Source organism: Poromitra crassiceps, assembly GCF_964638095.1.
Source record: "Poromitra crassiceps genome assembly, chromosome: 10".
NCBI lineage: Eukaryota > Metazoa > Chordata > Actinopteri > Beryciformes > Melamphaidae > Poromitra > Poromitra crassiceps.
Genome location: NC_139631.1, coordinates 5,265,003 through 5,279,064, shown reverse-complemented (window position 1 = coordinate 5,279,064; position 14,062 = coordinate 5,265,003). Strand labels below are relative to the sequence as shown.

General features: G+C 46.9%; 1 protein-coding gene across 1 annotated transcript in view; it reads left to right on the top strand.

Annotated features, from left to right (window-relative positions):
* Nucleotides 1–1,150: 1,150 nt before the first annotated feature.
* LOC310783948 (metal transporter CNNM4) overlaps nt 1,151–14,062 on the top strand; it is a gene marked incomplete at its 5' end in the record, with an annotated part of 68,177 nt that continues 55,265 nt past the window's right edge. Inside the window, 5 exons of the mRNA XM_083644884.1 lie at nt 1,151–1,359; nt 2,080–2,343; nt 2,790–3,023; nt 3,584–3,720; nt 4,166–4,720. Of these exons, the coding sequence (XP_083501010.1) occupies nt 1,151–1,359; nt 2,080–2,343; nt 2,790–3,023; nt 3,584–3,720; nt 4,166–4,720 (1,399 nt within the window). The remainder of the gene's footprint in view (nt 1,360–2,079; nt 2,344–2,789; nt 3,024–3,583; nt 3,721–4,165; nt 4,721–14,062) is intronic.

Genomic DNA, 14,062 nt, shown 5'->3' with positions numbered 1-14,062 from the left:
TTACATAGTCAAGGCAAGAATACTTTGTAAAAAAATACTTTGTAAAAATACTCTTTTTACAGTGACTGCTATATACAATGTGGTGACTGTGCTATATACAATGTAGTACAGCATCTAAGTAGGATAACTCCTTTCTCTGTCTCCAATGAGGCTTTGGAATTTCCCTTCCTTGTAAATCTAGGATCCTATCCAGATTTTTCCACACATGTAGTTAGTTTTATATAAAAAAAAAAGCAACCATCCAATGCTGGCAGTCAGTGCTGTGTGATTTGGATGCTCAAATGAACACAAGATGGCGCACTGCACTCAGCAAAGAAGAGAAGAATAATCTGCCTTTGGTTGCTTTTGTTTGTGCACCTTAATTTAGGTAAAAGTCTGAATTCTGCACCTTGCGCTTTAGAATTTATTTTCTAAAAAGTAACTATTTTACTCTAAGGACATTTTTAAACTGCTGAAACATTTTGTACTTTCAGCTTTCAGCAACGTACTGTAACATACTTCGACTCATGATAAAGTCGTGATAAAGTCCTGATTTGTGGGGGCTTTCGGATCTCGTTGAAGAAGCGGATGGCAGTTGGGAAGAAGCTCTCCCTGTGACAAGAGGTTGTGGTTCCGCTGGACTTCAGTCTTCTGCATGGGGGACTGGGGAGAGCCAAAAGGTTTATGACGAGTGGGAGGGGTCGGCCATGATTTTCTTAGACTGCTTTAGCATCCTGGAAGTGTGTAGGTCCTGAAGGGATGGCAGGCTGCACCCGACCACCTTTTCAACATGGTGGAGATATGATGGGCAGCAGGTTGGGGATATCCTTGCAGGCAGCAGCAGCATACCAGACGGTGATGGAGAAGGTGAGGATGGACTCGACGGTGGAGGTGTAGAAACGTGCCAATGCTGTCTTTGCCTCTCCCTCCCTCCCAAATGGATCTTAAAAACAAAAACAAACAAACCCAAAAGCACAATATCAGTCGACCTTAAATGCAAGCATCCCAGTCGACCTTAATAAAATAAAACTAAGGGGGCTCGCTCTAGCTTTTCAAGTGACGTCTCGGGCGCTGATTGGATGCGTGTCAGAGTTATGCAAATGATAAGGGCGGGGCTGTGGGGAAACGAGTAGGTGACGTCAGTTCCCCATTCGCAGAGAGTGAAACAAACATGGCGACAGCCTGGAGTGGACGGAGGTTGACGCTAACGTTCTTGGGGTTTTGTGTGTTTTTGGCGAGCGGACACGCAGAGACCGGGCTGGCGGAGCTGGGCGGCGGCACGCGGATCTTCGGCATGCGGCTGGAGAGGAGCGACAAGCCGGCGGAGACCACGCAGGAGGGGGTGATCCAGGTGACCGAGGGCAGCAACATCTCCCTCAGGTAGGGCTCAGTGATTTGGGAGAAAACATCCAGTGTTGAGATGTTTCTGACATATATTGCGTTTTGATTTGCAATAACAATGCTTTTTTTTTTTACAGCCAAGCTTTGGTTCAATAATAGGCGTATTCACTGTGTAATAAAGTTAATGGATTTAAACCATAATGGTGATGGTGGTATAGGGCTGCACTTAAAAAAAATCTAATTGCGATTATTTGAAACTGCGATTCATATCCTCACCTTTTTCTTGTTTGTCCTTGTTTTCATTTTGCTTAAAAAACACGTGTGCAGGATTTTGTGTGATGAAATTGAACTGGGTATTGTAAATTCCTTTTTATCATGACCTGCACTTTTTGTTTGTTTTTTTTAGTAATTTTATTTAATAATTTCGTCTTCTGATCATTTGTTTTGACCGCTATGCTGCATAGGCTACTTAACACTAAGTCAAATTCCTCCCTTGTAATCTGAATAGCTAAATGTGATCTCGCTCTCTCTCTCGCTCTCTCTCTCTCTCTCTCTCTCTCTCTCTCTCTCTCTCTCTCTCTCACTCTGGCTGTCTGAACTTGATCTATGGACCAAAGATTGCAGCACTAAATTAACTTATTTAGAAGCCAATTAAGAAATTAATTGCAGAGGATTTGAATCCTCTGCCATTAGAAAATTGCAGTACTTCATATTGCGACCCCCCCCCCTCCCAGATGAATTGTTCAGCTCTATCCTCAGGTTCTACGGGCTGCAGATCGGACCGGAGACCTGGACGCTCATCAAGTTCACGGAGCTCGATGGCGATGATGAAGACGGCCACGGAGGCCGCGTCCCTTTAAACAGGACTTGCTACGAGTTCACGAAGGATATAGCGGTGCGGCCGGGCACGAACGTTAGCAACCAGGGTACCTCAGGAGTGATCGGCGCCCAAGTCCTGCTGCTCCGCAAGAACGAGATGGAGAAGCAGTTTGCCTTGTGTGTACGGGAGAGCCAGGGGGACAGGTAAGGCAAAAGCACATTTCATACACAGAGGCAATTTAAAATGCTTTACATGAAATCGATCAAATAAAAAGATTCAGACTAAAAGTATTACAAAGCAAAATAATAAACAATAAGAAGAATAAAATAGAGAAGATCAAGTCAAATAAAAAGATAAAGATATTTTTTTACCCTGCCCCCCCCCCCCCCCCCCCCCCAAAGGAAGCAAGTTTACTAGATGAAACTTATCCCCCCTAGCAAGCTTGGTCGAGTTTTTATAAAATATTTTCCTGCCTATATATCCACTGATGGACAGAAATCAGACAAGTTTAAACCTCATATCTCATCCTGCCTGTATCCACTCTTCCTTTAATCCTGTCTGCTCTTGATCAGATACAGATGCCAGATATCACTCCCACTTACAGATGCACTGTATAGTTTTGTGGTGAAAGCCTCTTCCATGTTCCCAGGTGGCTGATGCTGGGTGAAGGTGACGGCCAGGTGCTGGTGGTGGAGGAGAAGTCGTCCCTGCTGCCTATGTGGCTGCAGGTGATCATCATCGCCTGCCTGCTGGTGCTGTCCGGCATGTTCAGCGGGCTCAACCTGGGCCTGATGGCTCTGGACCCCATGGAGCTGCGCATCGTGCAGAGCTGCGGCACGGAGAAGGAGATGAAATACGCCCGAAAAATCGAGCCCATCCGCAGGTAGGGGTTGTGATCGCGATACTAGAATTTCTAACTTCGGGAACCGATAACCAGGATAATATCGCTACTCGATACGATTTTCAATACCACGGGGTGGGGAAATGACAGCACATCAAGAGGCACAAAAATAAACAACGAAGGAGCGGACAGACACAAGCTTCTCCATAATCTAGGCCCGATAAAACTCATTAAAAACTTTGCACTTTGCACCCCTGCTGTAGTCATCAGCCTATCAGAACACCTTTAGCTTGTTGAAGCAACAGACACACAGCAATGCTAGGGAGGGAAAACTCAAGTCGTATGTTTGAAAGCAAAATGCTTACGTTTCCGCTCTATGGCGGTTCGGGGGCATTGGGTGCCTGTGAAGAGTCTGCTGGCTTTGAAGGTAGCAGTGATACTCAGGTTTCTTCATCTGCTCAGTCTTTTAAATGTGGACTTTTCTGGAAGGCAGGATGACCACTGACCAGGGGGCCAGGGGGGGATATTCTTGCAAATGAGTATTCTATTGGTGTCAAATTTCTCCTATCGATAAGTAATAGTTTTGACAACCTTATCCGTAGGAAAGGCAACTACCTGCTGTGCTCGCTGCTCCTGGGCAACGTGCTGGTCAACACCACGCTCACCATCCTCCTGGATGACCTCATCGGCTCAGGGATCGGCGCCGTGGTCGCCTCCACCAGCGGCATCGTCATTTTCGGTGAGATTAGGGATTCAGATTTGAATCTATTTCCTTAATTGGTTAATTGGTCATATTAACGATCAATGAATCGATTCATCATTATATGAAAAACTGTGAGTTTTTACACATGTCTTTAGGCCTTGCTCAACAAGTTAATCAACCAACCAAACTTCCTGCATTAGCTGTCAGTGTGCTTGTAGACATGCTGTATTTCAACATTGTATTACAATGTTTACACTGAATACTGTCGTCTTTTTGGGGGTAATTCTCCCACCACACTGGACTTTTTGCCTGCTTGCTTGGATTTCTTCTTCCTCTGTATATACGTGGTTAAAGTAAAATGTAGCCCTTCTGGTGTTAAATAATTTCAGCAAAAAAAATGACAAAATAGCACATTGTCAATTCATCGGTTAATCCGTTTGATCCATCAAATTCTTAATCGATGAATCCTTGCCATCCCTAGGTGAGATCGTGCCGCAGGCGCTGTGCTCTCGGCACGGCCTGGCGGTGGGAGCCAACACCATCATGGTCACCAAGCTGTTCATGCTGCTGACCTTCCCCCTGTCCTGGCCCATCAGCAAGATCCTCGACTACGTCCTGGGCCAGGAGATCGGCACGGTGTACAACCGCGAGAAGCTGGTGGAGATGCTGAAGGTGACGGAGCCCTACAACGACCTGGTGAAGGAGGAGCTGAACATGATCCAGGGCGCCCTGGAGCTCCGGAGCAAGACGGTGGAGGACGTGATGACGCCCATCGGCAACTGCTTCATGATCCACAGCGACGGCGTGCTGGACTTCAACACCATGTCGGAGATCATGGAGAGCGGCTACACGCGCATCCCCGTGTTCGAGGACGAGCGCTCCAACATCGTGGACGTGCTGTTCGTCAAAGACTTGGCCTTCGTGGACCCGGACGACTGCACCACCCTCAAGACCATCACCAAGTTCTACAACCACCCGGTCCACTTTGTGTTCCATGACACCAAGCTGGACTCCATGCTGGAGGAGTTCAAGAAAGGTTGGTTTCGGAAGGGTGGGTGGGTGTTTGGGTGGGGTGGGGGGATTTACAAATGCTGTGTTGGTGTCAAAGATGACCCCGATAAGAATTACGATTCAATTTTACTTTTGATTCTCTCACAGTCAGCAGCTTTCCTTCTTTCGACACACGCACACACACACACACACACACACACGCAGAGATGTACACACACACAGAGACGCACACAAGCAAACAATCTCAGGAGGACACACACACACGCAGAGATGTACACACACAGAGACGCACACAAGCAAACCCTCTCAGGAGGACATTACACACACTGACCCCGCCTCCCGCAGGGATGTGTTTTCCTTTCTCAGACATCTCGTCTCAAGGTCACAGACAGTAGACACAGACACACACACACACACACACACACACACACACACACACACACACACACACACACACACACACACACACACACACACACACACACACACACACACACACACACACACACACACACACACACACACACACACACTCTGTTTACATCCGAGCAGAGCGAGCAAGGAGTTGCTGCCTGACTGTCTCTACACAACATTGCCAGTAGCATAATGTATCTTATCTCATTGTAAGACTGTGTATTATTGTAGCCAAGGCTACATTTCATGGAACTTTCTCAACAAAATCCTTCTCAGTAACTGAGCCAGTATGAATTTGTCTCATTCCTGTGCCGTTTATAGGTACCTGTATCCTAATAGATTAGCTATAACTCAAATTGTCTTTAGCTTTTGCTCGTATCTCAGGCTCAGCCTAACATCTCGTAAGCAGCTGATCTGCAGCATTGACTTTTGAGTTGCTGTAGCAGCGGCGCAGCGTGAGACATTTGGCCAAGAACAGCCTCTCTGCAGTTCATCTCAGAAGGTTTGGCTGGCGAGGTGAGAAGGGTTGGCTGGCAACAAGATGCAGTGCCCCCCCCTCATGTCCACAAACACACACATAGTTGTGCACACACACACACACACACACACACACACACGCGCGTGCCGTGCGCGCGCACACACACGTCTGTCCAGATAGAGGGAGCTGAAGACAGGCCACGTTAGGTCCAGCCGGATGACAAAGAGATTTAAGTAGTTCTGAAAGCACCCTGACAGCCACTCTGTATAGACTCTTGACTTTGAGAGGGCTCTAGAGTCCACCTCCTCAGTGCTACTTCAGTGTCTGATAGTGTCTGTCACTGAATGCTATAACAACACAATGATTCAACCTATAGACCCAGTGAGAATTAAGACTTTTACATTTGATGTTCTAAACAGCCGGAGTCTGGTAGACGTTTCTTTGGGAAAATCCTCTGGCGGACAGGAAGTGCTGTGTTCCATGTTTCCGGCAGCAGCAGCGTTTGTTTTGAGTAAACAGAAGAAGAACTTGGTAGTTAGTTAGCATGAGCAGCAGCGATCGATCGCCGCCATGGCTGAACAACAGACCCAGAAAAGAGCGCCACCTACAGAAACTTCAGAACTACAGAAAATCCAGGGCGTCACACAGTCACCGCCCCTACACTGTTTGATTGACGGGTGATCTCTGGGAAGTGCAATGCTGAAATGGAACAGCAATGAATGAGCGCTTGACCTTAAAAATGTCACCCAACCCATAACCCCCCCCCCCCTCACCACTTTAAGCTCCAAGCCGTAACAGAGTTTCTTGTGGCTCCATAGCGATGGATTGGGTTAGCATGGTAACAACATAGCGATGGATTGGGTTAGCATGGTAACAACATAGCGATGGATTGGGTTAGCATGGTAACAACATAGCGATGGATTGGGTTAGCATGGTAACAACATAGCGATGGATTGGGTTAGCATGGTAACAACATAGCGATGGATTGGGTTAGCATGGTAACAACATAGCGATGGATTGGGTTAGCATGGTAACAACATAGCGATGGATTGGGTTAGCATGGTAACAACAGCCCCCTGCCTCTCCTCTGACCCGGCTCCCCGCTCGCAGCTCCAGATCCACTCCCCTGGTCCTGGGCATCGGTTGCCATGGCGATGGCATCCAACAGTGCGGTGGATTTGAGTCGGCGACACATCTGGGTCACAAGCCCCGTTGTGAGATGAACGAGCACACTCATATGTAGAGTAACTAAGTCCCGCCCCCTCCCGGGTCCGCATTCCCCATTCATTTCTCCGTTGGAGTTTGGTGTGCCGGGTTTTACTCGCGCAAATTGAGCTATAGCCGTTCAGCTACGAGACGAATCGCAAGTGACCGTCACACATTTGACTCGGACCAAAACAAATTATGAAACGTCAATGCAGAAATGAACGGGGGAAATTCACTTCCTGAGGTCCCAGGAGGGGGCGGGGACGTAGACACAACTAGGACGGCGCAGTGGCTCAGTGGTTGCTGCCTCACAGCAAGAAGGTTGCGGGTTCGAATCCCGATCCGTCCCAGGTCCTTTCTGTGTGTGGAGTTTGCATGTTCTCCTCCCGTGTTCGTGTGGGTTTTTCCCACATCTTCAGGTTTCTGTGTCTCGTTAAAGCAGTTTCCTCATCAGGCCAAAAGAGACTGGTGCTACAGTATTCTAGTCATGACTCATGCTGTCAGATGTTTCCTGCTTCCGGGCATGTTGTTCTCTCCTCTTTACACACTAGCTGTCTTAGCCCAGGGCTAGCTTAGCCGTGTGCTAAGAGAATGCCATGGGTGTGTGTATGGCTAACAGCTCTCTACGATTCTGTGAACAAACCTAATTCCTTAGCCTGAGGCTAACGGTGTAAACACACTGGAAAGAGAAGAGAAGCGAGGTGAAGTGTCTGGATTCCTGGAAGGAAGCGCAGGTAGTTTCATTTCATCACCTTTACAGATGAGCTACCTGACTACCTGCAGCGGTAGTTTCCAGGATACCTCCCCCCCCCCCCCCCCCCCTCTATGGTCTCTGGTGATTCTGAATATAGCTGAATCGCTTGGTTTGTCCTCTTTTCTTATAAGGATTTCAGGAAAAGGCAATGGGATAATGAATGGGGAAGTCCACTCCCCAAGGCACCGTCGTGGTGAACCCGGAAGAGGGTGTGACTTTGGCACTCTATAGAATGAGATCAAACTAAGGGTAGACAGACATGTGCTGCTGAATGATTCAAAAGATTGGGCAAAGACCTAGTTGTGTTTAACGCGGGGTTTCTCTCATAATGTGATAACAGCCTGTATCTGATGATGAAGCAAATAAACACTCTGTTCTGCTCTGAGTATGGGTGCGTTTGTGAACGTCACTCCGAGCGAGTGCCCCAGAGCGCACTCTGGCACACACTGGGCCGTTGGTAAATTGGGAGCGCTGTTGGGAATATACGGCGTTGGGTTATTCAGAGCGCTACGCTCTCAGAGAGGCAGAGCGCACTCGGAACTGCTAAAATGGTTAAAAATGGTTGACTTTGTATGTGTAGCAGTTAGCTAACTGCTAGCCAGTAGCATGTGTTTCTAAAACTTGTGATCCGTTTGTTACCGTAATTCACACAGAAAGAGCACGCTGTCCTTCTTTGAACAGCCGTACTCTCATTTGGAGTGTAGAGCGTCAGATTGGATTTAGGAACGCGCCATATTGAGCACAGAGGCGAGGGACTGTCATCAGTGTGGTTTCTCCTTCACACACAGTCATCCCATAGGAACCATGACAGTGACAGCATGGTGGGGAGTGAGTGTATTGCTGCATATTTGACTCCTTACTCTCCTCATCAGCCACACTGTCGCCACATGTGAGTCAGTGTGACCTTTGGCAACAGGCTATGAAGTTGCCTTGTTAGATAAGTTGACATTTTAAAGGAACAGTTCATTCAAAAATAAAAATTCTGTCATCATCTACTCACCCTCGTGCCAAATGAAACACAGGCCACGTGTGTCTGTTGTTGACAATCTGGCTAACGTTGTGCTGTCTGTTATTAGATAGACCATCTAACGCTATCTGATAACGTTACACACAGCTATGGTTTTCAACAGAACAATAGCTGTATTGAGCCCTTCTGGTAGGAAATAAATTCATATTGCATCATGATAATACTTTGAATTGAATTCAACTTAATTGTAATGTATCAGAGATTCATAGAATCATATCGAATACATGCTATATTGTTCTGTATGTGCTAATAACCTTTTCGACTCAGTAGCACATGTGCTCCTTGGGAAAATGGTAAGCGTTGAGCCCTGCCTGTGTTTCAACTGGCATAAGGGGGAGGCGCTAACTTCCCCCGTGTTTCAACTGGCATGAGGGGGAGGAGTTGATGACAGAATTGTTAGTTTTGGGTGAACTGTTCCTTTAATGACAAATGGCCTGGCTGTTGCCGCTGCAGATCATCACAAAGGAGATGGCTGGCCCATCACAATTTCACAAGCTCTGAGTCTCCATCCAAATGATATTATTTTCACTTAATACATTTGTAATGCCATTTTTAAATTGTTGCTTACATTCTTGGAAGCCAATGCCATCGCTAGAAAGATTTGCGGCGCAGAAATAAACATAATTATTCTGGCATTGTGGTTGTTGTATCGAATCATTAACCCCATATTGCGTATGGAATCCTATCATGAGATACCTGTATCGTACAATCCCAATTCAATAAGATAACATCCACATATATGATTATGTTATATGATATGATATAGATGATACATGATTACCGTAAATTCCGGACTATAAGGCGCACCGGTGTATAAGCCGCACCTTCAGAGTTGACTATTTTTTTCTTATATAAGCCGCACCGGACTATAAGCCGCGGGTGTTTTGATGTTTAATTACCATATGTAAGGGTTCGTGCACAGAGGGGATTGTCGGAAAAGAGATGGCTGTTTGGGGAAGCTCCCATTTATTAACATTTCAACAAAACAAGTTGCATATTTGCATAACGTATTCAAGTGTTACCATTTAGTGCAATAGTAGCTACAGAACATGTACTGTGCTGTGTAAATTTAGGGGTCCTTGGCATGAAAAAGGTTGAAAACCACTGATCTACATTATAGCCTACAGTAGTACCATAACAAAAAACAAAGCTTACAGCGCTTGACGAGGCAATATCAATGGCTAAATTAAATGTGTTTTTTTTAAAGTGCAAAATAAAGTGCCTGTAACACGACAGTAAGCGCGTAAGCCTAAAGTTGCAGTAACACGGCTGCTTAAAATATACGGTAATCAGCCTACCAGAAAAGTCATTAATCCTCGTCTTCATCTTTTAGGCTAAGGTGCAGTACACGGCTGTAACCAGAAAAGTCAAGTCATTAATCCTCATCTTCGTCTTCTTCCTGCGTACTAAAACCACCAAAGTCCTCATCTTCAGTGTCGGAAACGAACAGGCTCAGGGTGGCTTCGTCAGCCACTCTCCTCTCTCCTTCGTTGTCGCTCTCAAAACCAACGAACTCCTCTTCGTCACTGTCGGAATCGAACAGCCTCTGAAGGCCCTCAGCTGGCGGCGTCCTCCTCTTCATCACGCAGCAGTCCAGCCTTTCGGAACCCGTTGGTGATCGTGGATATTTTGACACTCCTCCACGCTGTCAGGATCCACTGGCAAACTTGAGCCTTCAGTCGGATCTGAACGGCACCTCGGCCGTCTGCTCTCTGTGTCAACACCCTGATGCCAAGGTTACGTGCTGCTACTCGATTTCCTTCTTTCCTTCTTCTTCTCGCCGCCATCGTCGTAACACAGCCAGTTCTCCATCTTTTGAAGCATGATGTTAGATTACAACGAGCTAGTTGTGTGGCTTAGCCTTCCAAAATGTTGCTGTTAGTTTTTTAGAATGTAATACATAGAATTGGGAATGTTACATTCAATTTCATTCAGACTGTCTTTCAGGCTCAATCGCTGCCTTTTTCCCCCCGGAGCGAGGGAGGAGGGAGGGTGTTTTACCATAGTGGCTGAGAGAGAGTAGTGGCACAGTGCTCCAATCAGGTCGCGAGGCACATTTTTTGCAACATCATCCAATCAGGGTCTCGCTCTCGTAATGTCTGTCTTGCTCTCGTTCTGCCTCATACCAACATCCATAGATTTTGGAGGTTCCCGAGTGGCCGTTTGCTGAAAAAATCCATAGATAAGCCGCACCGTTATATAAGCCGCAGGGGCCAAAAAAGCCCAAAAAACGGGAAAAAAGCCGCGGCTTATAGTCCGGAATTTACGGTAACTGGGCCGCCCCTCGCTCCAGACCTACGCTTTATAGACTAAACAGCATTCCAGTCGGACCATCTGGCCTTTCAGGAAACGGACGGGCTGCGGTTTGGTTTGTGCTCGTCAGGTTTGCTTTATGCTCGTCAGGTTTGGTTTGTGCTTGTCAGGTTTGCTTTGTGCTCGTCAGGTTTGCTTTGTGCTCGTCAGGTTTGCTTTATGCTCGTCAGGTTTGCTTTGTGCTCGTCAGGTTTGTCTGTTTTATCCCCTGTCTGGCTTTTATCAGTGTGCAGGCACTTATCTGGCCACCCCACCCGCTGTTTAGGACCCGGACATGAGTGCTACAGTTCAATGACAGTTAATGTAGTCTTGGCTTGGCTAGTTCAATGACAGTTGATGTAGTCTTGGCTAGTTCAATGACAGTTGATTTAGTCTTGGCTTGGCTAGTTCAATGACAGTTGATGTAGTCTTGGCTAGTTCAATGACACTTGATTTAGTCTTGGCTTGGCTAGTTCAATGACAGTTGATGTAGTCTTGGCTAGTTCAATGACACTTGATTTAGTCTTGGCTTGGCTAGTTCAATGACAGTTGATGTAGTCTTGGCTTGGCTAGTTCAATGACACTCGATTTAGTCTTGGCTTGGCTAGTTCAATGACAGTTGATGTAGTTTTGGCTTGGCTAGTTCAATGACACTTGATTTAGTCTTGGCTTGGCTAGTTCAATGACAGTTGGTTGGCTATGCAGCTGTATTCCATCTGTTTTCTTCTGTATTTCTTGATCTTTGATTCTTGTTGCTAATCTCTCTTGTCCTGCCTCCCCCTCCTTTCTGTATTTCTTTCATCAGTTCTTACCTCTTCACTGTGTCATGTGACTCAGACAGTGACCTCTTCACTGTGTCATGTGACTCAGACAGTGACCTTTGTACCACACACACAGTTTAACACACCTCCAACTCTACTGAGGCTTGGCTCGGATAACTGTGCCTGACACTCCCTGTGTAGAGAGAGAGAGACACACACACACACACACACACACACACACACACACACACACACACACACACACACACACACACACACACACACACACACACACACACACACACACACACACACGCTTTATGATTTTGGTTGCCCAATCTCTGGCCGATAAGAGAACTGAATCTCCATTTCTCTTTTTGTATGTATGATGGGTGTGCCTCCCTCTCTCTCTCTCTCTCTCTCTCTCTCTCTCTCTCTCTCTCTCTCTCTCTCGTCCCTCCTCCTCACCCCCTCCCCCCTCTCTGTCTCCGTCCACTAGGCCTGAACGAGATGAGGAAATAATATGTGATTTGTGATAACATTGTTCAGTATTGCGATGATGATGATGATATAACAAATATTGAAGTATGTGCATATTAGCTAATAGCTATACAGTTCCTCTTTCTTTCTGCTTCAATACTGCTAACATAGAGGCCAAACATTGAATAGCCAGGCTCACCTTGATGAAGACTTCCTGCTGAAATGCATTGTTGTTTTCTGTACAAGTCAAGTCATCATCAGCCACCAAGAATACGCTACTTCAACTTGTTCTTCTTTCATAGACTTTCACGTTTGTAGAGTCCTATATGTCTGTGTTTTCACTGAGTTGACTTTGGACTTTCTGTTTTCATGAGACAGACCCTCAGGAGTCAGAGTAAACACACGCACACACACACACACACACACACACACACACACACACACACACACACACACACACACACACACACACACACACACACGTGTCAGCTGACTTCCCTCCCTGCATTCATTTGAGGAACACGATTGATTTAGGACTGCCAACTCCATTTCCTCGGAGCTGTTAAGAACAGCAGCTGAATCCAGAAGATCATCATCTTGAGTGGAGACTGGGAGATGTTCATTTTGAGCTATTTCCTCATGTGTTCTTACCTGGAATGAACAGCAGAGAGGGGAGATGGTAGTAAAGAGCGCAGAGAAGTCTATCATGCTTGGCTAATGTCACAAAGACATTAGGCATTCAGATGAGTTTAGACTCTAACCTTGCAGGAGGACAGGTCAGCAGAACTCAGTCAGTCCACTAAACAAACTGCTTGAGTCATGTGACTTGTGTTTAGCAGCCCTGCTTGGCTTGAGTCATGTGACTTGTGTTTAACAGCCCTGCTTGGCTTGAGTCATGTGACTTGTGTTGAGCAGCCCTGCTTGGCTTGAGTCATGTGACTTGTGTTTAGCAGCCCTGCTTGGCTTGAGTCATGTGACTTGTGTTGAGCAGCCCTGCTTGGCTTGAGTCATGTGACTTGTGTTGAGCAGCCCTGCTTGGCTTGAGTCATGTGACTTGTGTTTAGCAGCCCTGCTTGGCTTGAGTCATGTGACTTGTGTTGAGCAGCCCTGCTTGGCTTGAGTCATGTGACTTGTGTTGAGCAGCCCTGCTTGGCTTGAGTCATGTGACTTGTGTTGAGCAGCCCTGCTTGGCTTGAGTCATGTGACTTGTGTTTAGCAGCCCGGCTTGGCTTGAGTCATGTGACTTGTGTTGAGCAGCCCTGCTTGGCTTGAGTCATGTGACTTGTGTTTAGCAGCCCTGCTTGGCTTGAGTCATGTGACTTGTGTTGAGCAGCCCTGCTTGGCTTGAGTCATGTGACTTGTGTTGAGCAGCCCTGCTTGGCTTGAGTCATGTGACTTGTGTTGAGCAGCCCTGCTTGGCTTGAGTCATGTGACTTGTGTTGAGCAGCCCTGCTTGGCTTGAGTCATGTGACTTGTGTTGAGCAGCCCTGCTTGGCTTGAGTCATGTGACTTGTGTTGAGCAGCCCTGCTTGGCTTGAGTCATGTGACTTGTGTTTAGCAGCCCTGCTTGGCTTGAGTCATGTGACTTGTGTTGAGCAGCCCTGCTTGGCTTGAGTCATGTGACTTGTGTTTAGCAGCCCTGCTTGGCTTGAGTCATGTGACTTGTGTTGAGCAGCCCTGCTTGGCTTGAGTCATGTGACTTGTGTTGAGCAGCCCTGCTTGGCTTGAGTCATGTGACTTGTGTTGAGCAGCCCTGCTTGGCTTGAGTCATGTGACTTGTGTTGAGCAGCCCTGCTTGGCTTGAGTCATGTGACTTGTGTTGAGCAGCCCTGCTTGGCTTGAGTCATGTGACTTGTGTTGAGCAGCCCTGCTTGGCTTGAGTCATGTGACTTGTGTTGAGCAGCCCTGCTTGGCTTGAGTCATGTGACTTGTGTTGAGCAGCCCTGCTTGGCTTG